The 26,745-nt window shown below is 36.4% G+C and overlaps 1 protein-coding gene across 7 annotated transcripts in view; it reads left to right on the forward strand.

The window, feature by feature from the left end:
• Positions 1-26,745, forward strand: part of DOCK9 (dedicator of cytokinesis 9) — a 116,453-nt gene that overhangs the window by 23,555 nt on the left and 66,153 nt on the right. For 5 of the 7 annotated variants that reach the window (XM_010728651.4, XM_085215578.1, XM_085215579.1 and 2 more), the window contains exons 2-7: positions 10,023-10,139; positions 17,747-17,836; positions 19,486-19,568; positions 21,031-21,100; positions 25,186-25,281; positions 25,882-26,016. In XM_010728651.4, coding sequence (XP_010726953.2) covers positions 10,023-10,139; positions 17,747-17,836; positions 19,486-19,568; positions 21,031-21,100; positions 25,186-25,281; positions 25,882-26,016 — 591 coding nt within the window. Of the gene's footprint in view, positions 1-4,273; positions 4,570-10,022; positions 10,140-17,746; positions 17,837-19,485; positions 19,569-21,030; positions 21,101-25,185; positions 25,282-25,881; positions 26,017-26,745 lie in introns of those variants that run through there. The other 2 variants (XM_085215581.1, XM_085215583.1) reach the window with 1 other exon arrangement.

Raw genomic sequence — 26,745 nt, forward strand, 5'->3', positions numbered from 1 at the left:
CCAAGTGCAAGGTGTTAAGCTGGAGAAATCCTGAGCACAAATTGCCTGACTGGGTACAGAGAAGGACTTGGGATATTGGTGGACAAAAAAACAGGATGTGGGCTGGCAACATGCATTTGCAGTCTGTATCCTGGGCTGCATCAAAAGACGAGTGGCCAGCAGAGTAGGGGGGAGATGATTCTCCCTCCCTATTCTGCTCTCATGAGAACCCACAATCTGTACTGTGTTTAGCTCTGGATCCCCCAGCACAAGAAAGATGTGGAACTGTGTGAGAGCGTCCAAAGGAGTTCACAAGGGTGCAGAGGATTGGAGTACCTCTCCTATAAAGACAGTGAGGGAGCTGGGGTTTTTCAGCCTGTAAGAGAAGTCTTCAGGGAAACCACATTGTGGCCTTCTAGTATGTAACGGGTATCTACAGGAAAGCTGGAGAAGGACTTGACAAGGAAGAACAAGGAATGGCTTTAAACTAGAAGAGGGTAGATTTAGATTTAAGGAGAAAATTTGTCACTATTGAGGAAGGTGAGGAACTGGAACAGACTACCCAGAGAAGCTGGGCAACTTCATCTAGTGGATGATGCCCCTGTGTATGGCAGGGAAGTTGGAACAAGATGGTTTTTAAATCCCTCCCAACCCAAACCGTTCTTTGGCCGTTCCTAGAAGGAATGAGTCTTACTGACTTTTTTGTGACCTTTTCTATTTCATCTGAATGTAATGAGTATGGCAAGGAACTGCCAGGTGAACTGTGTGCTGTATTCCATCTGCTGTCAGCTCAGCTTACTGAGCCTTTCTCTTGAATGTTTCGGTATATTTTTCCAGGGCAAATACATATCTGTTAGTCATTTAAGAATCTTTGCGGCTCTCAGGTGCACATAGCTACAAGACTGAATCTTCCACTGACTTAAAGAACATTATGCTTTTAACACAGCTGCAAGGCAGGATGCCAAGTGTGGGAAGGCAGTGCTGGTGTATCTCTTACTGATACAGATGACAGCTAGAAAGATTGGCTTTTAATAGTGGTAATCATTCTACTTAAGTGAGTCCACGTTTTCATATGAACTAGTGTCCTAAAACCAGATCCAACCAACCAAAAGCCCCCAAACAAGAAAACTGCTGGAGAACGAAGCATCAAAACACCATTAGCAGTCCATCCTTCTTTCTCTTTTTTGGAAGTTATCTGTTATGAGGTGCTGTGAGCTATGTGGGCTTTGAAAGATACCCCAAGGAGCAGAAGGAGATGTGAGTACTAGTAAATTCTCTTATTTTCAAATGGATAGGACCTACAAACTTAAAGCACGATTATTCTTTCCCCTTCTCCCCTTGGTCCTCTGTTGCTAGAGGTTAAGCAACAGTTCTTTCCCTGAAACAGCTGACAGAGATGAGTTTGACTGTAATGTTAGCTGATGGATATAGTGAATGCTGATGTTGGCCACTCAGTGGGAATTATTAGAATCGGAATTAGAGTAGTTCAGTAGGAAGGCACCTACACTGAGTTTAGTTTAGTCATCTTGATACAGATTGTAAATGGGACTTAAAGCTAAAGAAGTGCCCCAAAGCTACTCCATTTTTTGTCTGTTTTTGCAGTGACACTGCATAGGCATCCTTTCTTCCATTGAAGTTCAGAGAAAAATGCCCATTCTCTTCATTACTTTCTGTTCATTAAGTGATATTTTACGTTAGAAAAGTCTGTGATTGGAATGAAAAGTGATTGAAAGAAATAAGAGTGTGTATATGGAAAACCTGTCTTTTGAGCAGTAAATTTGCTGGATGAAGCACTGAGATATCCTGGGAATACTGAGGACTCTTTTTACCCATGTAATTTTGTCATTATGTAGGTAACTCCTTCAGGGAAAATGATGCAAGGAGGGAGCCAGATATTTGACATTTGAAAGTAGTATGAAAAGTACTGTTCGTAAAACCACCGTGGAAAGTTCTTCAAGCAACTGTATTTTTAAAAGGACTTAATATGTTGTTTCCATAACAATCTGAATTATTTTTCAGATAGGTCTCTATTAGCTAATAATTTCCTGCAATTCTGGGAGTTGTGTTGGAAACGCGGTCAAATAACTTTTGTACACTGACAGTCTTTTTGTATTTGTGTAGCTATATTAATCAGAAGAAACTCTTTTTAAAGTGCAAGGTATTTTGAACTCTTTATTGGTGAGTATTTGGAGGTGCCTTGTGCATAATAAGGCTGTGCATTTCGCAACCCATCTCGTTGAAACAAATTCCTGTTTGGCAGCTGCATCCTCAAGTGATGGTATAATTTAGTCTAAGCTGTGCTGTACTTCCGTTTTCTGGAAACAAAAGGAGCTGGTGCCATATAAAAGTGTAACTAAGTGTTCTTGAACTATTGTCTAACTTGACTTGGTCAGGAAGATCTGGTTTTGTGAATTTGAATAAACTGCTCGTTTCCTTCTTTTAACTCTTAAAGGAGCTTTGTAGAGTGGTGGTGTCTAGAGTGCCTAAATGTTAAAAAGACTGCTTAAAAATTAAGTGCATTGACCTTAATTCTAGAGAATTACTAATTAACTAGAGAAAAAGAGTTGCAGGAAATTGTGATGATCTTGATTAATATTGAGTTAACTGTACTGTTTCTTTCTGTAGACTCATTGGAAATGGGCAAGCATTGTGGATGGGGTGGGCAGACTGTTGGTCGGACTCTGCATTTGGTCACAACCCATGATTCTGATTTAACCACAGTGAGCTGAAGTAGGAATATCTTACTCAGGTGTGAGAGCTGAGAGAAAGGCAGTGGAGAAGGGGAAGAGAAAGGAACAATAGAATTTTAAGTTAGGCCTTAAGAGTAAGAAATGTGTTCCTGAAGCTGTGCCTTCTTACAAATACTAGTCAAAAAAGAGGGTATTTGAGCTTCTCTACAAGCTTATCTACTTTCTTCAGATTAGGGTGACTTTTTTTTCTGTAAGAGATTAAAATTGATGTCAAGTTAAATTTAGGATGTCAGTTATATTGAAGTGAGGTAATTAATTGCCCAAGGAAGTGGAGCAGAATTAAGAACTGAATGAAAGTATTGGCTTAGTTTACAAAACTATCTTATTGGATAAATGGACAGGGAATCTAAATTTGGGATGTATTTCACTTTGAATTGAATTGTCTCTCAGATGTGTTTTTTGTAGGTAAATACAGCCACTGAGGTTTGCATGCTTGGTGTTTGTAACTTGTTAGTGTTGAAAAGAAGTAAAGCTAAAACCAAAATATCTCTTTCAACCCGAAGAACATCATTCATCAGTTCACACTGTTTAGGAGGAGTTTAGCATAAAATCATGCACTAAAACTACTACACGAGGGACCTGTGTTAGTTGAACCTTAAGAATTATCGAAACAGTCAACTAAGCTGCTTATAAAATTGCTTTGCTCTTTGACTAAAGAGTTGTGCAGTAGTGGTCCTGATAAGTCACTGCCTCTTTGGGAGCATGCATCTGCTGAGCAGTACCTCTGAGTAATAAAACACGATACTGTGTTGGTATACAAAAGCAAAAGTGAAGCACGACTCGAGTTCATATTACCGTTAAGTCTGGAGATGGACGATACCAACCGCTAAGTGCTGTCTGATCTTGAATAATGTGGCCAAGGGATGCTTCTGCAAATCTCATGGGACAGGGAAGATCCCCTGCTCCGTACTCTGGTGTCATCAAAAAGAATGAAGAGGCCACACAGAAGGCAAAGCCAGTAAGTTCTGGCTGACTGCTCCTCCTGGCTGCAGTGCTGAGGTTTTCTCAAGTGACTTCATTCAAGATGTGTAAAGATTTTGTTGCATGGTCTTGTCAGTGTTTTCTTGGCAATTGGTGATCAACATCTGAAATGCCGGAGGGTTCCAAAGAGGGAGTAATGAACTGACAGAGCACATGTGTGTGAGATAGGAATGAGCTAACTGGCTTGAATGAGTGAAGGGACTGAGGGAGCCTCCCACCACCCTCAGAAATCAGTTTTTCTATTTGGGGCATTGGTTCTAAGGTGTGTACTTGACTAGAGGTTTGGCTGTTGATAGTACCTGAATAAGTGATACTAGTATCAAAAAAACAAAAGCAAAACAACTTTATACTTCTATAAGAAAGAAATTTTACAATGAGTATTTTCCAGTTACCAAGTCCTTTATTTTATAAGTGCTGTAAAAGGCTTGGACTGTTTCACACGGTCATTTTAGAAATGCACGTTCTCTTTTGTGTTTGATTCATAACCGTAAGGCATTAGAATAGATCCACCTTCTTTTTTTTTTTCCCCCAGAGAAATACAACGTGCTTGGGGGCTGGCCTTTGTCTGTCATGCATTCCCACCATGACAGATTTAGCAAACTGCAGCTGAGAAGTTAGACTAGTTCATGCTTTCTCCTGCTTGTGTTGGGAGAAAGCTATTGTTTTCACTGGATCACTGGCATGTTAATTATTTTGATGCCAAAACGCAAACAGTTTTGCTGTTTTTTGTATTTCCAATCAAAGAATGCAGGCAAGGACAAACAGAAATCCTAAAAAAGACCTTATTATAGAGTCTCCACAGCAGCGCAAGGATGCAGGTCTTTGTGAAGCAGAAGCGGACGGTCCTGGGGTAGTACTGGTAAGAATTGTTTGAACAAGCTGTCTGTACCCTCTAGTAATTTCAGTTCTGTCTGAAAAGCTGCTTAATTTGCTGCCGATGAGAAGTTCCAATGCGCGCTTACTTGTGTAGGTGTATTTAAGTTTTGTATTCTGTTCTTTGTGCATTGCTTGCCTTTCTAATTGATTTTTACAGTTCTGGTTCAACACTGGTTCCCTCCGAGTGTGATTTTGGATTTCTATTTTCTTACTAGCTGCTTTTCGGTGTCTGTTCCATCTACTGTAGCTGTATAGTACTTCAGACCTACTTGCTTTTCAAAATCCATTCTTGCAATTAAAGTATACCTGAACTCTCTCAAGACTGTGTGTGTAATGGTTAAATTTTATTTAAATTTTCCAAGATCTGTCTAAATTCAGGTGTATTTAAGCTAAGGGTGTGCATCTCCGTGTCTTCAATGCATGCTGTTTGGGAATTAAAAGTTTTAAAGTAACTTCAAGTGAGGCAGAAGGGGATATTCCTGTATGTAAAGGAGATAATCAAGTGAAATCTGTATCTATCTATACATATGTTGCTACACACTAGTTTTGTTGGAGTAGTAACAGTACAGCAAGAGTAGGTAATAAGCAATAATGTATTCACCAGTTGATTGCAGCTGGAGCAATAAACCTCTTCAACCAACAGAGTAGGGTTGTAAAGATGTATCGGTAGAAAGGGGCACATAAATCATTCTCACTAAAATTCTGATTTTACTTAATGATATCTCCTACCTAATTGCTGAGTAAAAGGCTAAAAGTCTCCTCTTTCTGTGTCTGGCTTTAGTTGAAATTAGTAGGAGCTGTGATCCCAACCTTTGTCCCCCAGCCCCGAGTTAAGTTCCATACTGTGTGCATTTAAGGCTCAAACGTTTTGGCATGTGTACTAATGTACATCTGTAGCTTTATGGGAATTGTTACTGTACATAGTTGGAAGCTTACATGTGCGTTTGTAAGACAAAGTTTCTTTTCCTTTGCAGAAGGAAAAGTTTTGTTTCCCTCTACTCAGGGCAGTTGTTAGTAAAACATGTTTTTTCTGCATGGGTGTGTTCTGATTTCTGGGCCAGATTTTCATCAGTACAATATGAGCTAATCTTGTGTGTGCTTTCCTGACTTTGGAATGTTTAACTTTATTTAGAACTGTTTTTATTCCCTCATGAATACTCTGAGAGGATATTTAGTGTTTCTGCAGAGATGTGGAGTACTGCAGTCATTCAGACTGTATGCACTTAAAAAAAAAAAAAAAAGAAGAAGAAAAGTTACTATGTTTAATCATAGCCATTTACAAAGGTTATCCTTTTAATTTCTCAGATACTGCTTAATTTTAATATTAATGGATTCATCTACCACTAGTGTTTCCCCTCTTTTTTGCTGTTTTCAGATAAAGGATGCATTGAAAACAAAGGTCAATATTTTAAGGGAGAACACTTAGTTTCCACATAGGTCACATAAACAGTGTCTTTGCTTTCCTTCCAGTTGCTAATTTTGTCTTAATCTGTATGTAGATATATAGACAAGTGTATATATGGCATATAATTATAGAAGGTATGATATCCGTTTTTGCTTTTTGGGGGGGTGGAACTAGATGAAATAGTACAAGGACACACTGCACTGCGTGCACTGCCTTCCTACCTCAGACATCCTGCAATTCTCTACCTATTGCTCTGCTGTCTTTCCTGCATTGATGCTTCAACATGAATTAAGTCAGGCTTCTATGAAAAGTGTTTAGAAAAAAAAAGCCTTACATTTTTAACCAAAACTTTTTATGCCCCGGTTAAGTTTCCTCTAAAATATTGATCTTCTCAATGTATTTTTTTCCCCAAGAATGATAGCAGAGAAGGCGGTAAGTTCAGAAAATGGAATCACATGCTATTTTCAGTGAGCTGAAGTGTGTCTGCACTCTTGTTTTCCTGTGGTTCGAGTTAGATCATGCCATATATTTAATTTTGAGGTGCACAAGCAAGAAGAGCCTATGGAAAAAGCATTTAGATTTTCTGGGTGGTGCCTTTCTTGGGATGAGCTATTGTTACACTAGCTGTTGTACAAGTCACCAGAATAGTACACATGCTGTCCAGCTGCACTTTGATAGTAATTCACAAGCAGCAGCTGCTTATCAAATCAGAAGATGTTTCTGGGAAGCCTGAACTACTTCTTGAAAATAAACTGGAAGTATAAAATGTAAGATGGCTGAGTCTCACAGAACAGTGCTTAAATGTAAATCCATTGTTAGAGGTTTTTGTGCTGACTGGAGAACTTAACAGGACACAACATACTTATGTTGCATCTGAAGGTAAATAAAATTACACAGGAGGCTACAAATCTAATAACTGGAACTGTATCTGTATTAAAAATTTGACATAAATACAGGCAGTTCAACTCTGGTCAAAGTGCTTGAATTCTGAAAAGTGTTCTTGTTTTGAAATGGACCCAAACCATCAACTGAGTACATCTGATGGATGAAACACAGTAATTTAGTCTATGCTCATTGAATTCTGGAAAAGTTCCCTGTTTTCTGTGACAGCTCTCTTATGACAATAGAATGAGAATTTTTAGACTTTCTATTTAAACAAAAAGAAACATTTTTTGCACAACGTTTTCTTAAAAAAAAAAACACAATAATTAAAGCTTGTACAACTGTCTATTCTTTGTATGGGTGGTTCTTTGTCTGTAGCTCGAGTAAATACTTCTGGTCCATTTACGTCAGCATGAGAACAGGTGACTGAAAGAGTGCATTTTGTTCTGCATCTCACAGGCTTAAAAATTGCGAGTTTGTTGATGAAGACATGTTGTTGTTTAAGTATATGCGTAGTAGTAACATGGTCTTTACACAGAGCCACAGAATACTTGTCCAAATATACTAATTATATTCAAGCAGATTAGGTTTTTTAATATGGGTTTTGTGATGGCTGTTCTAAAATGCTTCTTATTTCTGATAAATTTCCAGTAGGATGCTGGCAATAACAGAGTGATGCAGTACAGATCCTTTCCTCTGTTTTGTCTTTGACAAACACGGCAATGGCTGGCTCAAGTGCTGGACACCATGAAAGCCTGTGCTCTTAGCATTATCTTAGTTACTCAAATAAAAACATTGCTTGTTGCAAATCAGTAGGAAAAAATGAAGTCTTGTTTGTGAGATGTGGTTTTGCAGTCTTGATCAGGCTGTTCTGTGTGTGTCAGCAGGTCCATAAGTCTTGTTCAGTAACACTGCACAAACCCAGTATCTTTTATATTACGTGCAGTAACAGACTGGGCAAGTCTTTTTCTGAGGGGGAGCTTGAGAGAGAATCTGCTTCCTTGTGATGTTTTAAGTCTGGCTAACTGCCAAGTTAGCGTGCTGTTTATTGTTTTTTTTTGTATCTGCTTTAAGCTGATAAAACATCCTCTTCCTTTTGAATCTGACTAAAGACTAAGAAAGAAATGCATAACTCTGGAGAAACTCGGAGAAGGAAAGCCTTCAAGAGATTTTATGGAAACAATTATTTTCTGTGTCAAGTGCTTCGTTGGTTAAATAGGGTGATGGTGGAGCTACATCAGTGTCCCATTGACTTAGAGGGGAGATGTGCATTCAAGACAACAGCTCCAGAGAGCTTTAGGTTCTTTAAAAGCTTGTAGTAAGGTAGGAATATGTTTTTTATCTTGTGTTTACTGCACATAAGCAAAATGCAAGCAAAGCTAATTTATTTCTGAAGGTAAAGCAAACTACAGAGGAGTCTAGAAGTAAAATAACTGGAACTATGTCTGTATTAGAAACCCAACATAAATACTGGCAATACAGCAAGTCTGGTCAAAAATGTTTGGGCTGTGAAAAATGTTCTTGTTTTTAATGGACCTGAACCATCAACTAAGTATCTGATGTATAATGCAATGCTTTGTAATTTAGACTGAGTTTTTTTTAAAAACCCACATCATCTTTGAGTTTTCCTTATGAATTGAACTTTTTTTTTTTTTTAATTAACACTTTGGTATTTTGTTTTGATGCTGTGAAACAAGATGAGTAGAACTCCTCACTAAAACAAAGACACTGGGATACGGAAGCATGTAGAAAGAAGGGCAATGAAGCTGGTGAAGGGGGCTGGACCTAAAGTCTTATGAGGAGTGGCTGAGGGAACTGAGTGGTGTTGACCTCTTCTCCCGTGTAAGCAGTAACAGGGAGAGAGGTAACAGCCTCAAGTTGCACTAAGAGAGGTTCAGTTTGGATATTAGGAAGAATTCTTTCTCTGAAAAGAGAGGTCAGGTGCTGGAGTGAGCTTCCCAGGGAAATGGTGGATTCATCGACCCTGGAGGTGTTCAAGGAAAGTTTAGATGTTGCTGTAAGGGACATGGTTTAGAGGGAAATATTGGTAATAGGTGGGCGGTTGGATTGGATGATCTTGGAGGTCTTTTCTAACCTCTTTCTGTGACAAGCAGAGACCTGATTTCAAGATGGAGTAATGTTCCTGAGGCATTATGTGAAAATGTTTCAGTTCAGTTTTTCAGTTTACAGCATTGATCAGCGCTTAGACGTAGATAAAGTTTTAACAGCTGTTGCCATAATGTATAGTATTTGTGTGTTTTTACCATGCGATTCTTCATAAATACAAATAATTTGGTAGTTTATATTCACAACTGTTTAAAGTTGTTATAAGTTTAGTTAGTACAAGTAATGAGGCCTGCCTTCCTCTGAGTTCCTGTAGTTTTTGCTTTTGAATGTGTTTAAAATTTGTAGTCAGTGCAGAAAGAGAAAATTGTGTGATCAAAAAGGCCTCCATTGCTGGAGAATTCATACTAAAAATAAATAAAGGTTTTGGAGTGCTTCATCATTCAGAACTCTATCTAAACCCGTGGTATCATCTGATCAGTAAGCAGAACTCTTGGCAGAGTAAGTGAAGATTTTTCTTTGTGCACAGCCAGCTGTAGTGCCTTGACAGCTGTACGGTGTTTAAATGTTGTATTAGTGTATAGTAACTGAAGAGAGGTACTCAGGCAACTAAGAGGAAGAAAAATTACGTATGAGAATTCTGGAAAAAAAAAGATAGAGAAGAAAGAAAGTGAATTAGCCTATCCCTACTGCAGATTATTACATTAAAACAAAACCTCAAAGCTAAGGCTGTTTCAATCTCTGCTGGACTGAGATCAGAGTTCTTTGGATAGTAGGAAGCAAAATTTAAATATTTTTGTTAATAGGGAAAATACACAGATGTTTATTTGCACCTTGCTGTGTTTGGGGAAAATAATGATTTCTTCTCTGGGGCAAATAGCTTGCTTTTCTGTGTAAGCGGATACTGTTGCCCATATGATATTGTGTGACTTGGTGTACCTTTTGAATACTCTCAGGTTTCGTGTAGAAGAAATCAATTTTTGCCAATATTTTAAGAGCTACTTTTTACAATAGGCAACAGTTTGTAAATGTATCCTCAATGTATGCCTGAATTTCTTTTTTTTTTTTTTTTTTTCTTCTTCTAGGCAAAACCAAAACTCATAGAACCAATAGACTACGAAAATGTCATCGTTCAGAGGAAAACACAGATTTTGAATGATGCTTTACGTGAGATGCTGCTGTTCCCTTATGATGACTTTCAGGTAATTTAATACCCTGTCCACCACCTTTTAAAAATCAGATTTTTAGCAGCAGTAGTCATGAGAATTTCATATTCTTTGTTCAATGCTCTCTAGCTTTAAAAAATAAAAATAAAAAAGGAAAAAGTATTTACCATTAGTCCCTTTATACCGCTCAATTATTCTGTCAGGTTATAGTCAAGGAAATAGCACACTTTCTTCTATTTCTGCAGCTCAACAATCTTAACTGTTTTTTGAAGTAGGCAATCAATCATTACTAGGTGGTTTCTAGACCAGGTTGCCCGGAGAGGTGGTAGATGCCCCATCCCTGGAGACATTCAAGGCCAGGCTGGATGAGGCTCTGAACAACCTGATCTAGCTGTAGGTGTCCCTGTTGATTGCACAGGAATTGAACTAGCTGACCTTTAAAGGTCCCTTCAAACAGTTCTATTCTATGATTAAGAAGATATTACTGTTGAAGAACAGAAACTTTTGATATTATTTATGCTTTAGCAATTTAAGCATTTTAACTGTTTTTTCCATAATCATTTATAGTTTTGAAGCCTTAAATCTCGGTATGGTTGTCAGTACATTTTGAGTCATTTAATTAAAGGCGTATTTTCTGTATTTGCCATTGTGCTTCGCATCTGTTTTCTTAATTTCCTTTTTCCCAACTTGTTGCTGTTACACAATGCAGCGGCAGCTCTTGGTAAACCTCTACTCACGTGTTTTGTGTTGCCCTCATCCCCCATAAGATCAATTTAAAACAATGAGTTACAATATTTAAACTGCTTGCATACACACTTTGAACAGTTTATAGGTGGAAGCCATTGTTTAAAAACCTGTTCAAGCCATTTCCTCTTAACAGCATTCTGATTTTATTTTTATGAAGTTCTCCCTCATGCTTAGGTTAAACTGTTTACAATCTAAAAAGCACTTGCCTAAAAAGGAAGCCAAGCCCTGATAATTTCTCAAGACATTAGGAGTAAGGTTAATTTGTTACCAACATGGTCATAAAACTAGCATTAAGAAGAGATATTCAGCGCTCTTTTATTATTAGCACTTCTTCAATCATCTAATAAAAATGTGGAAGTTATTTCGTTTATAGAGGCAGAGTGATAACTACTGAGTTTGTCTTAAAGTTGAAATTATTTTGGGAGAAATTGGAAGTGTTTGTAATTAATGTAGAGGACATTTTTTCAGGTAATGCTTTATTTAACTGAAATGCAATTTTGTGGGCATGTTTTTCACACAATCAGTAACAAAAACATGCTTTTAAATTGTTATTCATATTTGATTACAAATAATGTTTTTAGAAAATGTTTTTGTAATTTCTCTGCAATTTTCAAATGTATCTGGGATTTGTGTAACTTACTGAAATATGTTAAGTACATTGATATTGCTATTGTGATTCTCACTGCCAAGTGATTATGTAACTTATTGCTAGTTCTGCTTGAGTAAGCATGTACTTTTCTAATGTACTTTTCTAATGTACTTTCTAGAATGTACTTTTCCAATTTTCTAGCAGTTAAGAGTTGAGATTGTAACAATGCAGACTTGTATTGATTCTAGCAGCTTCTAGTTGCTTTGCCATTTTGATTTTTGCTTCAGAATTTTTTCACCATTTTGTTAGACTCATTTAATACCTTGTCTATCTATATCTTTAATGTCTGAATTCACCTTTAATGCCAAATTCTGTTTGTAGACTCCTACTGCATCGGAGTTGCTAGGTAGTAAAGAGGCACTAGTAAGAACTTGAAGTCTGTATCAGAAAATAGAAAGCTTGCACAGCAGCTGGCTTCTCTAACAGTCTGTTGCTTGCTTTTCTGCCTTTCTCCCAGTGAAGTTATTTCCCTAGGAAAGGGAAGGAGGAAAAAACACAGATCTAGTGATTCACTTTTTTCTGATAATCAGAGAATCATACAAAGGCCTGGGTTGAAAAGGATCACAGTGATCATCTAGTTTCAATCCCCCCTGCTATGTGCAGGGTCACCAACCACCAGACCAGGCTGCCCAGAGCCACATCCAGCCTGGCCTTGAATGCCTCCAGGGATGGGGCATCCACAGCCTCCTTGGGCAACCTGTTCCAGTGCATCGTCACCCTGTGTGTGAAAAACTTCCTCCTAATATCTAACCTAAACCTCCCCTGTCCTAGTAATCTGGGACTCTTCTCCAGATGTGCTGTTAGAAGTAGCTGTAGCCCTCAAAATTACCAAAGAAATGTCAGCAGGGGTGGAGCAGAAAGCGTTCTTCAACCTTTGTCAGTTTTCCTTGAGCAGGACTGTCCTTCTTAACTCGTTCTCATCAAACTTGTGAGGACAGCCATTGTATGTTTGGAAATTGTTTTTGCTGTTTACTTTGTGGAGCTCGACTTTGTTCCTAGTAGTTGGGCTGTCTAAACTTTGAGCACCTGTGTGCTTTGCGGGCTGTTGTTTTGTAGCTGTCTGTTTTTGTTTTGTTTTCACTATGGCCACTGCATAATGTGTTTGTTTTATTACTATCACAGAAGTACTTTTCCCCCACTTGGAGCTTCACCCATTAATCTTGCTAACCTCACTTCAATTTCTATCAGTCTTAATCATTTGAGATTATGACTCTTCTATTCTCTTGCTTCCATCCTTTCTCCCATCCTCTGGATACTCTTGTATGGAATTTTGTGTCTCTTCATAACTTACTGTATTATTCCAAATCACTTGCATTTCATTTGCTCAACAATGAAATGGCTTCTTAACAATCTTCATGAATCACATTGTTATAAGCTTATTAGCTGAAATGAGCAATGCTTATGTTAACTGCACAGCAGGTAAATTATTAAAAGAAACCTTAACCTAAAACTCTACTAATGGTCATTCTGCAATGAAATACCTTGTGTCTAGTTTTTCAAAATACCTAGCCTCTGAGTACTATCTCTATTCTTACAGTGAAACTTTTTCTCAGTACAGAATAGATTTGCTTGTAGCAAAGACAACATAGGTGCATTCCTAGTGAAGTTAAATGTACTATTACAAAGTTACTCTGTTTTTGTGTTGAAGGCATTTCGGTGCTTAGCTTTCAGCTTTCTTCCTTTTGACTTTGAGTTGAATGGATTTAGAACACTTTCACTTAAAACTTTTGATTTTTAGTTAATGCAGTTAAGTACCTGTAGAAATAAATATCATGTGTGCTTTACAGAAATAGAAGTAAATCTAGGATTCTTCAAGAAAGCCCCTCATGGGTAGAAGAAATAAACATCTTTTTCACTGATTGTCTTTTAAAACGATTTGTTGCTGCTTCCTGTTGATTTGCATCCATAAATCAGAATCCAAAATGTGTGATAATGTGGATGAAAGACCACTGAATTTTTACTCTGTGGTCCTCTCCCTATTTTTTGTGTCCTAGTTTTTTCAGTCCTTATTTTACTGTCAAGATGCAGCACATTAACAACCTCCTGTGCTTTCTCTCTCTACCTTCCAGCTTCATGGCTTTTTTTTTTTTTTTTTTAAACTTCTTTGCCATTATTTTGAATAACCATCTTTCAGTAATCATAATGTCGGGGATTTTAAAGGGTTGTCACCGTATTTCCCAGAATGAAGTGAATAATTTCAACTTTCACATAACTACTTTAGTGTGTGATTTATTTAAAAAACAACAAAATATAAATTGAAGTTCAAATTAAATACTTTGTGTATGAAAAACTTCCATATCCTTTTTACTGTGATAAAATTAAAGACTGTCTGCAGTTGATGTATACTTTGCAGCAATGACTTGTGAATAAGCTGTGATATGGAATAGGGTCAGCCACCATTGCTGCACATTTGTGTTTGTTTTAAGTATATAAGCATGCATTGTGTTAAGACGCCCTAGAACAAAATCTTTGACAGGTCCTTAGTTCCACATGAAAGCAAGTTTGTCTTAAAAAGAAACCTGATCATCTTGCTGTTACTTTGCCATAAAGAATCTGGAAGGAGAACTAAACTGAATCAGAAGATTCAAGGGGAAATGGTTTTAAAATGAGACAGGAGGGGTTTAAGTTAGATATCAGAAGGATGCTTTTCACCCAGAGGATGGTGATGCACTGGAAAATGTTGCCCAAGGAGGCTGTGGATGCCCCATCCCTGGAGGCATTCAGAGCCAGGCTGGATGTGGCTCTGGGCAGCCTGGTCTGGTGGTTGGTGACCCTGCACATAGCAGGGGGGGATTGAAACTAGATGATCATTGTGATCCTTTTCAACCCAGGCCATTCTGTGATAAGATTGCACACCGTAGGCAAGTACTCCGGGGCTGTGTAACTCAATACAAAATATTTTTTGCCCTGGCCTCCCTGTGAGACCTAAGTGCATTGTGCTGCTGTCCTAAATCTCTCAAAGGAGCTCAGAATGTGGAGTCAGTGAGTGCCGGGTTATGTGCCTCAGCAGTGCATGGGAATCCTAGCTGATGTTAGAAGCTGTCTTCCTTAGTTTGATAACACAGTAGTTGGAAGGTTTTAATCTTCTTGGAAAACGTGAGACAAACGTCCTGTAGTTCCTGATGCTTCTGTAAATCAAATGGCAATTTGAGCCCAAAGAGCTGTACAACACATCATTTGTACAAAACAGTTCAACCAATGTAGATATCAGGAAAAAAAACTGTAGAAAAGAGAGTTTTTTCCAACTGCTTTTTCTTCTGGCTTTATACTGTTTATGTATACAAATGCTTGCTTTTTAAAGTATTGTTGTTTTGATGCTTTAGTAATTACTTTTAAGGATCTGTTCTAAATAATGTGATTGCTGCTCGCTGCACTTCCTGGCTCTCTAAGAATTATTGCAGCTGAAGGACAACTTGACAAAGAGGCAGTATGCATGATATCAGTTAACAAATTTGATAAATTCTTCTGGTTTGTAACTGATCTTGCTGCAGATAAAAAGATAGCAAGCTTTTTCATGTGAGAAAAACTAGAAAAAATCCTTAGTATTGTATTGGTAGTTGTGTAGCAGGAGAACAGTAGCAGAATTTGCACCTGTATGGTTATGAATAAGATGGAAATAGTTTTCTATCAACTGTCAAGACTGCTTCAGGCTGAACCGAGGATCTTTCTTTCATTTTCCTCTTATTGCTGCTAATACTCTTTCCTCCCCCACCCCCCCAATTGCTTGTGCTTCTTCAGTGCTTATTCATTGCAAAAATGACCTGTAATGAATCCAGTGAATTTATAATGTGAAGAAATAGAATTTGGAAGAGGAGTAGCTCTTTTAAGTTTTCTAGCTTTTCTTATTTATTTTTTTATTTTCCCCCTATTCCTTTTGCTCAGTGATTGTTGTGCTCAGCCCTCTCGAGCAGGGGAGAGAGGACTGGAAAGGTAAAAGTGCAAGAACTCATGAGTTGAGATAAAGACGATCTACTAGGTAAAGGAAATGCTGCATTCACAAGCAAAACGAAACAAGGGATTCATTCACTGCTCCCCATCCGCAGGCAGATGTTCAGCCATTTCCAGGAAAGCAGGGCTCATCACACATAATAGTTCTTTGGGAAGACAAATGCCATCACTCCAAACATCAGCACTCCCCTCCCTTCCTCTTTCTGTGGTTTGGACATTCAGCCTTGCTTCTGTAGCTTTAAAATGATATGTAGAACGTTTACATCTCTCAGATTTGTTTCAGTTCAGTGAATGATGCTAAAAGTGTCTTGAGATTAAAAGTGATATGTGTGTGTGTATATATTCTCATGTTTTCAGACAGATTACAAATGGAAAAAAAATAGCCTATATATTGATGCTGTGGGTGTATGACAGTCACAAATTTTCACCTTTTTCTCACCTTTGCTGGTGTTTTCAAAGAGAAACAGCAGATTGGTTTTCTGACTGCCAGCAAATCGAGCTTCACATTCAAACTTCTGTTACAGATGATAGATAATAAAATCTACTGAATCTCTTCTTGATTGCTGAAAAACAGAAGAACCATGTTTGATTATTAGATGTGAAGTTCATGGATACCCAATATGGCGAACACCTGCTAATATAAAATGAGTGAGATTTTTGTATTTGGTTAAAAAATAGACAAATAAAATTGAGGTTAAAATGAAAATGACCATTGAGCCCACTACCAAAGCAGCAACGTGATTCATGTCAGTTCCAAACTTGTAGAAATCATACTAGGTAACCAGGTATGTTTTTGCATTTTTCAACATTTCTTTTTATAAATGTTTTACACGTCAGGCTGTTGGTGAAAATGAGTATTTTAAAGTTGATATGGTTTTAAATGAGCACATTTTCTTAATAAGGAACATGTTTTGAGAATTCGAAGAACTTAATCACTCATACAGTAATAACGTTTAGCAATTACCCTATTGCAGGTGTTTTTAACTGTATTTTAAGATTTACTGGTCCCATAATGTTGCTTTTCTTTTTTGTGCATGTGTTTTTGGTTTTGTTACTTCACTTCTCGTACTCAAGCAATTAGCATTGGCACTTTTCAGTAGAGTGCTGGAGCAGATGACTGACTTGACCATGAACACAGCCTACATTTTTTTTCCCTAAACCCTTACTGTATTTGAATATTCCAACTTTAAAAGCCCTCCCCAGATAATGGTAAGGGCCTTTGATAACAACAAAACCATCACCTCATGGATCAGTCTCTCAGCAGGGATGATTAAAATGATATACTGATGGATATCCCTTCTTCTTGACCATTAGTATGTGGAGTTTCTTGGTTGTTGTTTTTTTTTTTTTTTTTTTTTTTTTATCTTCTCACATTTTTTTCTGATGGTTTGTGGTACCGTGATGCTGGAAGTATGGGTAACAAGTTAGGGATCACAGCCCCTTCCAAACACAGCCCATGGAAGCTCACTTGTCCATCTCTGATGGCATAAGCTCATAACATAACAACATAAGATGTTTTTAATGTTTTCTGAACTGTACAAAATCATTTCTGTTGCGCACTCATTTACTTGTAGGCCAGAAGATTCTGTAAAGTTTTCACCTTTACACTTCCTAGTTTAAAGTGCCAAAGGCTTAGTATAGTGTTAGTTTTTGAAGCAGACATTCATAGTCATAGTGATATTTCTTGTTCTCTGTCAGCTGTTCTCTGAACTCTGGCATAGACTGGGAGTAAGTTCTGGGTTTGGTAAGCATGCTTTGGTTGACAGAAGGGCATAACAGGGGTCAAGGCTTTCTTTGTCACCTTCAGTGTAGTAGCATAAGTCTCTCTCTTTTTTTCTTTTTTTTTTTCTTTTTTTTTTGCCAGCTGAGATCTGCAACTGAACTATCCTTATTTTGGCATGAAGTTGCTATTTTCTTAAGCAATAGTTTTTATATGTAGCAATAACACTACCCTAATGTCTGTGTTCAAAGTATTGAAGTTACATTGTCAAGGTGGAATTATTTTAACCAGTATTTTCTTGTCATTGTTGTCATAGTAGAGGAAAACACTTCTTTATGGCATCTAATTCTTCCTGATTCCAATCTTGTCACCTTGTTCTTGCTGTGAGGGAAGGAACAAGTAGCTAATGCTTGAATGGAACTAAATTCTTGTTAAGTGGCTGCTCTCCTTTCCTGTATTCACAGGATGTTTACTGCTCAGCTTCTCTACTGTCTATAGCAGTATAACTTGAGTGTTGTCACACTGTATTGTCTTCCTTTACTTGCAAGTGTCATTGATTTTGTTGTTGTTATTTATCAGACAGCGTTATTGAAACGACAGAGTCGATACATTCACTCAACAGTTCCTGAAAATGCAGAGAAGGAAGCTCAGAGCTTATTTGTTACTGAGGTAAAATCGGAACCTTAATGTGTTTGTGTCTAATAGCAATATTATACCTGACCTGTGTTTCTTCTGCTTGATTTATTGTTTCTAAAAAAAAAAAAAAAATTAGAAAAAAATAACCTGAAAAAAAAATGTTGCCATTCAGCTCTCAATATTTTGTTTTGAAAACTAGTTCTCTAGTTTTGTCAAGGAAAAATTTCCAGGAAAAAAACAAGTATTTTCTCCTTCAGTGGCTAGAAAAGGATTACAGGATAGCTGTGAGTACTGTTGCTTGTATCACTGACTTTTGTGGATGGTTCTCCTCCCACCTTCTCTTACTTTCATGATTTTGACTTTGCCAGTTGAATATGGGTGATGTACATGCACAATATTGATGGCATTATTGAACCCAAATGAATCAATGTGACTTACTTTTTTATGTTAAACTGTTTAATTCCAGACATTCTCAATTTATTCACAGTAATCCCATTGTTTGTTGGAACAGAGGTATTCATAGTATTAATGCTTGTAGAGGCCAAAATTAATCCTTCATCCTCAGTTTCTATGCGACATGTAAAAAAAGCACGGTCTCAAACGTAGTTTCTCTTAACCATTTTTTTGTGTTGGCTTTCCCTTGGTTCTGACTGTTACACAAGACACTTTGTGTCTTGTTGAGATCTCTTGGGAACAAAAGGCTTAAAATTTTTGTCTTTTTTATATTATCTACTGTTTTTTTAATGCTTCAAGCTTGTGTTTTAACACCTGAAACAACAAGTGTGTTTCTGTTGTAATTTTAACAAAGCTGACAGTTTCAAATAGCTTAATCTATTTTAAACCTTAAAATGATTTCTCCTCAGTGATAGCTACCATTAATACTTAATCCAAATAATTCTAAGATAAATCTGAAAGTGATACACAAGGAGAGAGGAGTGCTGTAGGGAATTCAAGAATTTCAATGATTTTCTGCGGAACAAACTGCTTTACAAATATTTAATGTTTGAAATAGAAAGACAATGTTTTTGAACTGTTAGATGCAGTATTTGTGTGCATGTAAATCTGTTAATGGAGCACAAAATTCTGTACTGCATGACTTCTGTTGTTAGTCAGTTTTATGTTACTTCATTCAAAGCCAAGATAAATCAGTACTTTTATGTTTTAGTAATATGGGTGGAGTGAGACGGTATTTCCTGTGTCCTAGTCCAGGGCGACTACTTTTCAACAGCTGAAAGCATGTTAAGCATAAATCTAAGAGAAAGGAGTTTTTAGTTTCTCCATCAAAATGCATGCAAAATTCAGTATTCTATTTTAGTAATCCATCTGTCTTGTAATGCTGAGCTTTCTGAAGTGTCAGTCGTGTTTTAAGCTGCAGTCAAATACTGCTTTAACTTTTCAGACAACTGAAGGTGGTTAATTCAGATGCTGAATGTATCTGCCATTTTCTGGTTTTATGTGATACATGTCTACATAATAATGTCCTATTGAAACAGCACTTGTTACAAAAAGCAGCATCGCAAAAGAAAGGAAGCGCACACAATTTTCAGAGATCACTGCATTATCATAATAGTTCATAAACAGCCATATCTGAGAAGGTTTTTTTGGTGTGTGTGTCTAGGGAATGCTGGTATAGAGTTGATTGTTTTCCAATTAATATTTATATTTGGTTTCCATTAACATAGTGCATCAGAACCTACAATTCAGACTGGCACGTTGTTAACTATAAATATGAAGATTACTCAGCAGAGTTTCGACAGCTTCCAAAGTAAGTATGTTAGCCACTGATATAATACAGACTTAAATTTGGCGTGTGTAACCAGTTATATGCTATACCAATGTTTAGTAAAGACAATAAAGATTTCTAGGATGGAATTAATATGGAACATGAAGTTTTAAGATCTTGTTATACCATTTTCTGGGAAGATACCGTAGTAACATTGCCTTATTCATAGGGAGAACATTACAAGAATTTCTGTCATTGACAGCTTATAAGTAACTATGAGAATAAAAACAAACTCATGTAATAGATGAAACTCAATGGTTTCTATAGTTTCAGAGGTCATTTTAGAGTTCTCCTTAGGATCTTAAGGAATAGAATCTAGACTAGACAAATAATTATAGGCTATTAACCAAGAGAGATGGACCCATGTATTTTCAAATGTTGTGTTAATACCCTGTATATATACCCTTATATATATATATATATATATACCTTAACAGGCGGACAGTGTTTTAAAGGTTGTCTAGAAATCCAAGAAGAAATGTGAGCATTGCTTTTCTGAAATCATGTCATTTTTTCCATACTTAAACCTGTATTCAATGAAAAATGGACTAGCTTTTTTTTGTGTGTGTATGCTCATCCTTGATACAGGCATGCAATAAATATCACATCAACTCACAGATGCTTAGATGCAACTGACTGTGATGTTATGTGCCTCTTTCAGAGAAGTTCTTAGATAAAATTTGAATTGCAGATTTAAATATGCTTTCAGCGCAAAGGAAAAATTACTGATATAGTTCTCTTTTTTTAGTTCTACATATTTGATCAAATTCAGTTTTGCTTTTAATGATTGGTATTTGTTTTTATGTTTGCATTAATCGTTAATAAAAGCTGTAGAAATTGTTGGAACAAAGGTTTTATTTAAAGTTTATGCGAAGATGATTTGATTTCATGGGAGATACTATTCCCATTAGTGAAAAGCTTTTGCTATATTTATGGCATGTAGATGGGCCTTCTGATGACTTCCTTCACACTCCAGAAAGGATTTTGACAAACGGAATAGTTTTTTGACAGAGAGATGGGGAAGGAGGAGCTTCCACCGTTTTTTTAAATTTATTTATAAAATGTCCCTTTTAAATTGACAGACAAACACAGCAACAGCATTGCTTTTGCTCTCATTTGATTTTTCCTTCCTATGTCCAGATGACCCTTTGCATTACAGATTGTTACAGATGACAGTTATTGCACCTAAGATATTAGGATTGCAGCAAACATGAAGGCATTTGTTTCTCCTCAGTTATACAAAGGGGCAGTGGCTAGCAGAACAATAGAAAGAGTGTGACCAGATGTGCAAGTTAGGAAAATTGCAGGACAAGAGAGAGATTTAGCCAGATATTCTTGTACTTCTTCCTCTTCAGCTAGGGAAATAACATCTTTATTTTTTGCCGTATGGAATATATAACCAGTGACCAAATTTCTAGAATCTTAGAAACGTTTTCTTTCCTAGTAAAGTGACAAAACCGGAGAAGCTTCCAGTGCATTTATATGAAGTGGATGAAGAAGCAGATAAAGATGAGGTGAGATAATAATAATTCCTTTATTCTGCTTTCACTAAAGAATGTTGAGATAGGGTAGGCAGAGGTTATAAGTTAAGTGTTGATGTCAGTAAGTAAAACCAGCCAGTGCATTGAACAGCCTGATTTAGGGGGGAGGAAGTAGTTACTGTACCTCCTTTCAAATAGCCCTTTATTCCTGAGATCTTTGTATGAGTAAAACAAGTTTTGACAGATGTTGAAAATGTAGAAGCTTTTCAACAGTGGTGAAGAATCATCTTGGAGCTTTCATAAAGTCTATTTATATTGTTTCTGTGCAGGGTTGAGTAAAATCATAGATGAACCTGTTCCAACCTGGAAGTACATGCTGATGAATGCCTATCAATATAGAATACGTGACAATATAGTCTGAGTTAAAATTAGATTGATAGAAATTTGGATGCAGGATAAGTTCTGAAAATATGTGGTGAAAATGGAAGCTAATGAAGTTTTATTAGTCTTTATTAAAGTCCTATGCGTTTTCATTTTTTGTCGTTGGCGTAGGGAAGCCAGAGGTACCTATACTTTCAAGTAGTTTTCCACTGTGTTTTGAATGTGGAAGACTTTATTCAATAATTGTTTCTGTTATTTGTATGATTTGTTTAGTTTTTCCACACCCTGTTTCAGAACACGAACTGGTTAGAAGCCAGTTCTCCCTTTTCTTAAGAGTACTTGAACTCTTGTATCACTGAAAAAAAAAAAGTATCAAAATCAAAATAATATGATTTTTGCAGCTTGATAATTACTTTGTTTATAAATTCCTTGTGTTCAGAACTGCTGCTTGTGAAATAAAGATAGCTCCTTACAAGTTTTCCTGGATTAAATATGAAAATGTAGTTGAGGGACTGTGTCTGAACAAGCGGATTTCCAAAGAGTCTCAGGATGCCATTTCTCTATTGTTACTGGTAATGTGCACTGTGATATTTGGACGGACAGATAATTTCATGTATCTGTATCCCAAGTTTTCCAGTTTGTAAGATGAGAATAGTAATGCTCTCTGTTGGGAAGGTTGGTGGCCCAGCGTGTGGCAGGGGGGTTGGAGATTTATGATCCTTGAGGTCCCTTCCAACCCAGGCTATTCTGTGATTCTGTGATACTGAATTTAAGAAGACTTGTCAGAAATATTATCACATTCATGCTAACAGAAGTGTATTATAAAACAGTGAGTTAAACATGGGGAAAAAAAAAACAACATAGATGGAGGTAGGATTTACTGCGATTGCTAGTAGCCAAATATGGTTATGGATGGAATTTGTTAAATACTGAAAAAATGGATAGCGTGAGTATTGCCAGGTAGTACGTTTCTTTCATGTAATGCAGATGTAAGCAGGGGGACTTCCTGTTTCATTCTGCCCAATTTCCTGTTAGAGCAGGCAGTAACATCATGGCTCTTCCAGAGTTAATAGTTGCTAGAGAAGAGATCAGTTGCTTTTTGTAGTGTAAAGTGTAATCAGAAGAAAAGAGAGATTAATGGGAATAGGATGAGGGAAACAGATTGTTTCCTCCAGGGAAGAATATCTTGTTGATTAAAGTGATGCATTTTTTAAAGTATTCTAATAATTTCAAAAACTGAGCAGTTCCTTTCTTTCAAATACTTGCATATTTGTTTGCCAAAAAGCAGATATGCGAATCTTAAATTGGAAGGTGTTCTGTATTTTTTTTCCTCTGTAGGTTTTTTGAAAGGTGATTTATAAAGGGAATGATAGAGAAAGACAAAGCTGTAGGGGATTAAAATTGAAGGAAAAACAGATAAAGGTTTAGTTTACCCTTTTAAAAAGGGTAGAATTACCTTTGCAAATGTAATTCATACTATAGAGCCATCAAGTTAATGTTTATAAATGGAATTTTTTAAATCAGCCAGGGTCATGGGGGTCCAGATAAGGAGTTGTTTTTTATTGAAACAGTTGCTGTTGGAATAAATTTTGGAGCAGTGTTAGTGGGAAAGATCATTAAAAAAGTGAAGCATAATGTCCAGCAGTAATAATAAAAATAAGGAAATTAACTTATCAGCTGGGAACAGGAAGTATGTTTTCACTGTGAAAGTAATGTGTTAATGACCATGAGCTTTATGTTATTTTGTATTAACAGATGGTAGCCTGGAAAAATTAGGTTGCTTTTTGGCTTTGTAGGCAAGCATTCTACTTTATAGTAATGGTGTAACTAGGGAGGCCCAAGTGATGCTCAGTTTTGCTGTTAGGAAGTATTGTGCAGTTCAGCAGAGCTGGTCGACAGTTCTCTTCAGAGACTTTGAACTGGAAAAGTCTTAACAGAGACAAATCTGAATTTTTATTAGCACAGGTAATGAAGGAATTCTTGTCATGTCAGGTGGTCCTTTTGTGGCTTATGAAACTACAGAAAAGATCTAATTTCATAATTAAATGACATGCTGTACAGAACCAAGTTCTATTCAATCGCTTCATCTTCTTGAACTTGTGGTTTTAAACCATCCTTTCTGAGGGGATAACTCCCACCAGTGTAGCAGGAGAAGCATAGTTGTAAACCCAGTGTCTTTAGTTGTCTTCTTTGTGTCTGGATTGTGGTTCAAGAAGAATTAGGTAATGAAGAACAGAGTGAAGAAGGACTAATGAACTGAAGATGTGAAACAAGTAGGCTGCACTGCTTAGAGAGTGAGATTCATGGAGGCATGCGAAAATTTAGCATTTTTAGTTCTTGCTTCTGGGGCACCTGTCAGGTGTTATGAAAGCTGGCAACTATGTCATGCTTGCTGGACCTGATTTCCTTTCAGGCAGACTATAATTTTTGCAGGAACAGATTGGCACAACTTTTGCCTTCAGTTAGCAGTTTTTTGAAATTCACTTGTGCATATGCCTATAAATATGCAACCTAGACAGAATAAATAAGCTGTAAATAAATTAACTAGGGACGTCTTATGGAATGCTTCTTGTTTTAGTTCTAGAAACTAATGAATATTATTCAAAATTTGGTTCAGCTGTTGAACTAATGACTGTGTCACTCATGTTACTACTTTCTGTGCTACTTTCTCTTCATAACTGAGGAAAGGACTTAGAAGAAGTAGATGATGCAGTTGAGGAATTTATTGTGGTTTTGTTTTCAATTGGACACTCAGTTAATTTTAAATGATTGGTTGTGATGAGAGTTTTTTCTGTAGATGAAACTTTATAAGTCTAATTAATTAATGCTTTTGTTGTGTCAGAACGGATTACCTCAACTACAAACAATGGTAAAGTGTCTGTGTAGTACTGCTTTTAACGATTGCTTGAATTAATGATTTAATATTTATTATGTGGAAGTTGTAAATCTGTCATTTTGATCATAGTTTCAATAGGAGAGTACTGCTTTTCAGTAGTTAGTAACGTCCTGTGGGTCTGGATGTAGTTCCAAATTCCATGAACTGGCAGATGTAAGTGGTATACAGCCAGTGCATGTGCCGACTGATACATGCACAGGATCTGCTGTTCTTGTACTTGCCATTACTGATAAATTTGGTCTTATTTGTCTTAGAAAGCTTCCAAAATGCAAATGACCAGAATGAATTAAAAAATACAAGAACTTAGATCTCTGTAAATTATTAAAAAAGAAATGTCTTTGAAGTAATGTGTATTAAAGCAAATGGTTTGAGAAATCTTTTTGAAGTTTTGGGTAAGCATGATCTTATATTGTTCTTTCTGATAATAGAAATTGCTAATATTTCCTGCAACATGAGATTAGAATACACAAAGAAAGCTTACTGAGTAAATTCTATTAAGCTTTTCATCTTTAGCCTTTCTCTAGGGAATTTATCTTGTCTAATATTTGGCTATCTAAAGCTCTAATCATCTGTCTATTTGGATCATCCTGCTGGCCATAGAGAAAACCTATGTATATAAGTGGCCATGTTGCATATCAAAAGTTAGATGAGGTCAGTCTCATCCCTCTTTAATTAAAATAGTTAGAATTAGAAGGATACATAATTTTATAGAGCATTTTTATCATTACATTTTGAACATATCTATTCCATCTTTAAGAAATAACTTCTGAAATTTGCTGATGTATGTCACAGTTTCAGTCTGGGATGCCAAACTTTTTTTCCTTCCTTCCTTCATCTTCAGGATGCAGCATCTCTTGGGTCTCAGAAAGGTGGAATAACAAAACAAGGATGGCTGTACAAAGGCAACATGAATAGTGCAATCAGTGTGACAATGAGAGTAAGTTAATGAATGTCCTACACATGATGAATAATGAACACCCTTATTAAAATACCACTGTGCCTTTGTGAAGTCCATTTTCATGTGCTTTACTTGTAACAAAAATAGCATAGGATGAATGAGAGATGCCTCTCATTTTTAATATACCTAAATAAAAAAATGCATTAAAAATTAAGTAGGTGAGAGAAATGTAGTGTTTTAAAAACCCTTCTCATCTATGCCCTCGAATGTTAATAGTAGAAAAGGGGCAACATAGTACAAATTCTTGTTTGTATTGCCTTTTTATTTAGAAACCAATGGTTATCACAGTAAATACCTATTTCACATATAATAACTGTAGAGTAAGTTATAAATACCAAGAAGTAGAAAAAATTTTCAGATAATGCAGTAAAATCTTACTGCAGACTTTTCATTTAAAAATTCTTTCTCATGCATTACTGATTTCGGCATTGTTTTCTAATGATACTGATTAGGTTACATGCAAGTAAAAGCTTTTCTCCTGTAATTGTGTAAATAGCACTTCTATGTTTTAGTACATAAAACTGATTAATACCAGTCTTATAATTCTTTTTCTTTACACTTTTTTTTTTTTTTCACTAGTCATTTAAAAGAAGATTTTTCCACTTAATCCAACTTGGTGATGGATCCTATAACCTCAATTTCTATAAGGATGAAAAAATATCAAAAGAACCTAAGGGATCGATATTTCTAGATTCATGCATGGGAGTGGTTCAGGTAACTATAAATATTCTGTTTGTTCTTAAATTAATTCAGCATGTTATGTGAAATTAATTTAGAAAAATAAAAAAATACAGATAGCTTTGATCAGAGATAAGCATCTGCTATGCAGACGAACAACTGCATATGCTGCAAAAACTGAACAAGATTTTAAATTGGAAGAGGCTGAATTTGAAAAATGTTTCTGAAAGCAGCAGAAGTTATTGGTTGATGTCAAATATTTCTCAAAAATAACAAACAGAATTTTAAGGTGAAGGCATAAAATAACATCCTGAAATTATGGTAAAGTAATGACTGCAAAAAAATTTAGTGTTCAGTTACATTTTGTTCTTACATGGGCTGTAGAATGTTTTACATAGCTTCTTGTGTGGGATTTGTGTTGTGGGAATTGTATTAAATTCAGTCATCCTTCCAGATGCTTTCATTTGACCTTTATAACATTACTTGTATGTGCTTCTCTTTATTAAAAAAAAGTTATGGGCTTTGGTAAAAAATGTTTGTCTGTATCAAATGCCAAAGAAAAGAGGTGGGTTTTTTTTTGTGATTCTGTTATGTATTTACAGTAAATTATGTAACTGTTTTGTTGGGCACAGCATACCTGGAAAAAAGTGTTGGGTTTTAGAGTTCTGTTAACTTTAATAGAAATCTATTTTAAAAATATTTTTTTTTTTAGCATAAAGTTGTTTGAAGATTTATGCAAAGAGATACAACAACTCTACAGAGGAT

This window comes from Meleagris gallopavo, chromosome 1, assembly GCF_905368555.1.
Source record: "Meleagris gallopavo chromosome 1, MGAL_WU_HG_1.1, whole genome shotgun sequence".
NCBI classification, from domain to species: Eukaryota; Metazoa; Chordata; class Aves; order Galliformes; family Phasianidae; genus Meleagris; species Meleagris gallopavo.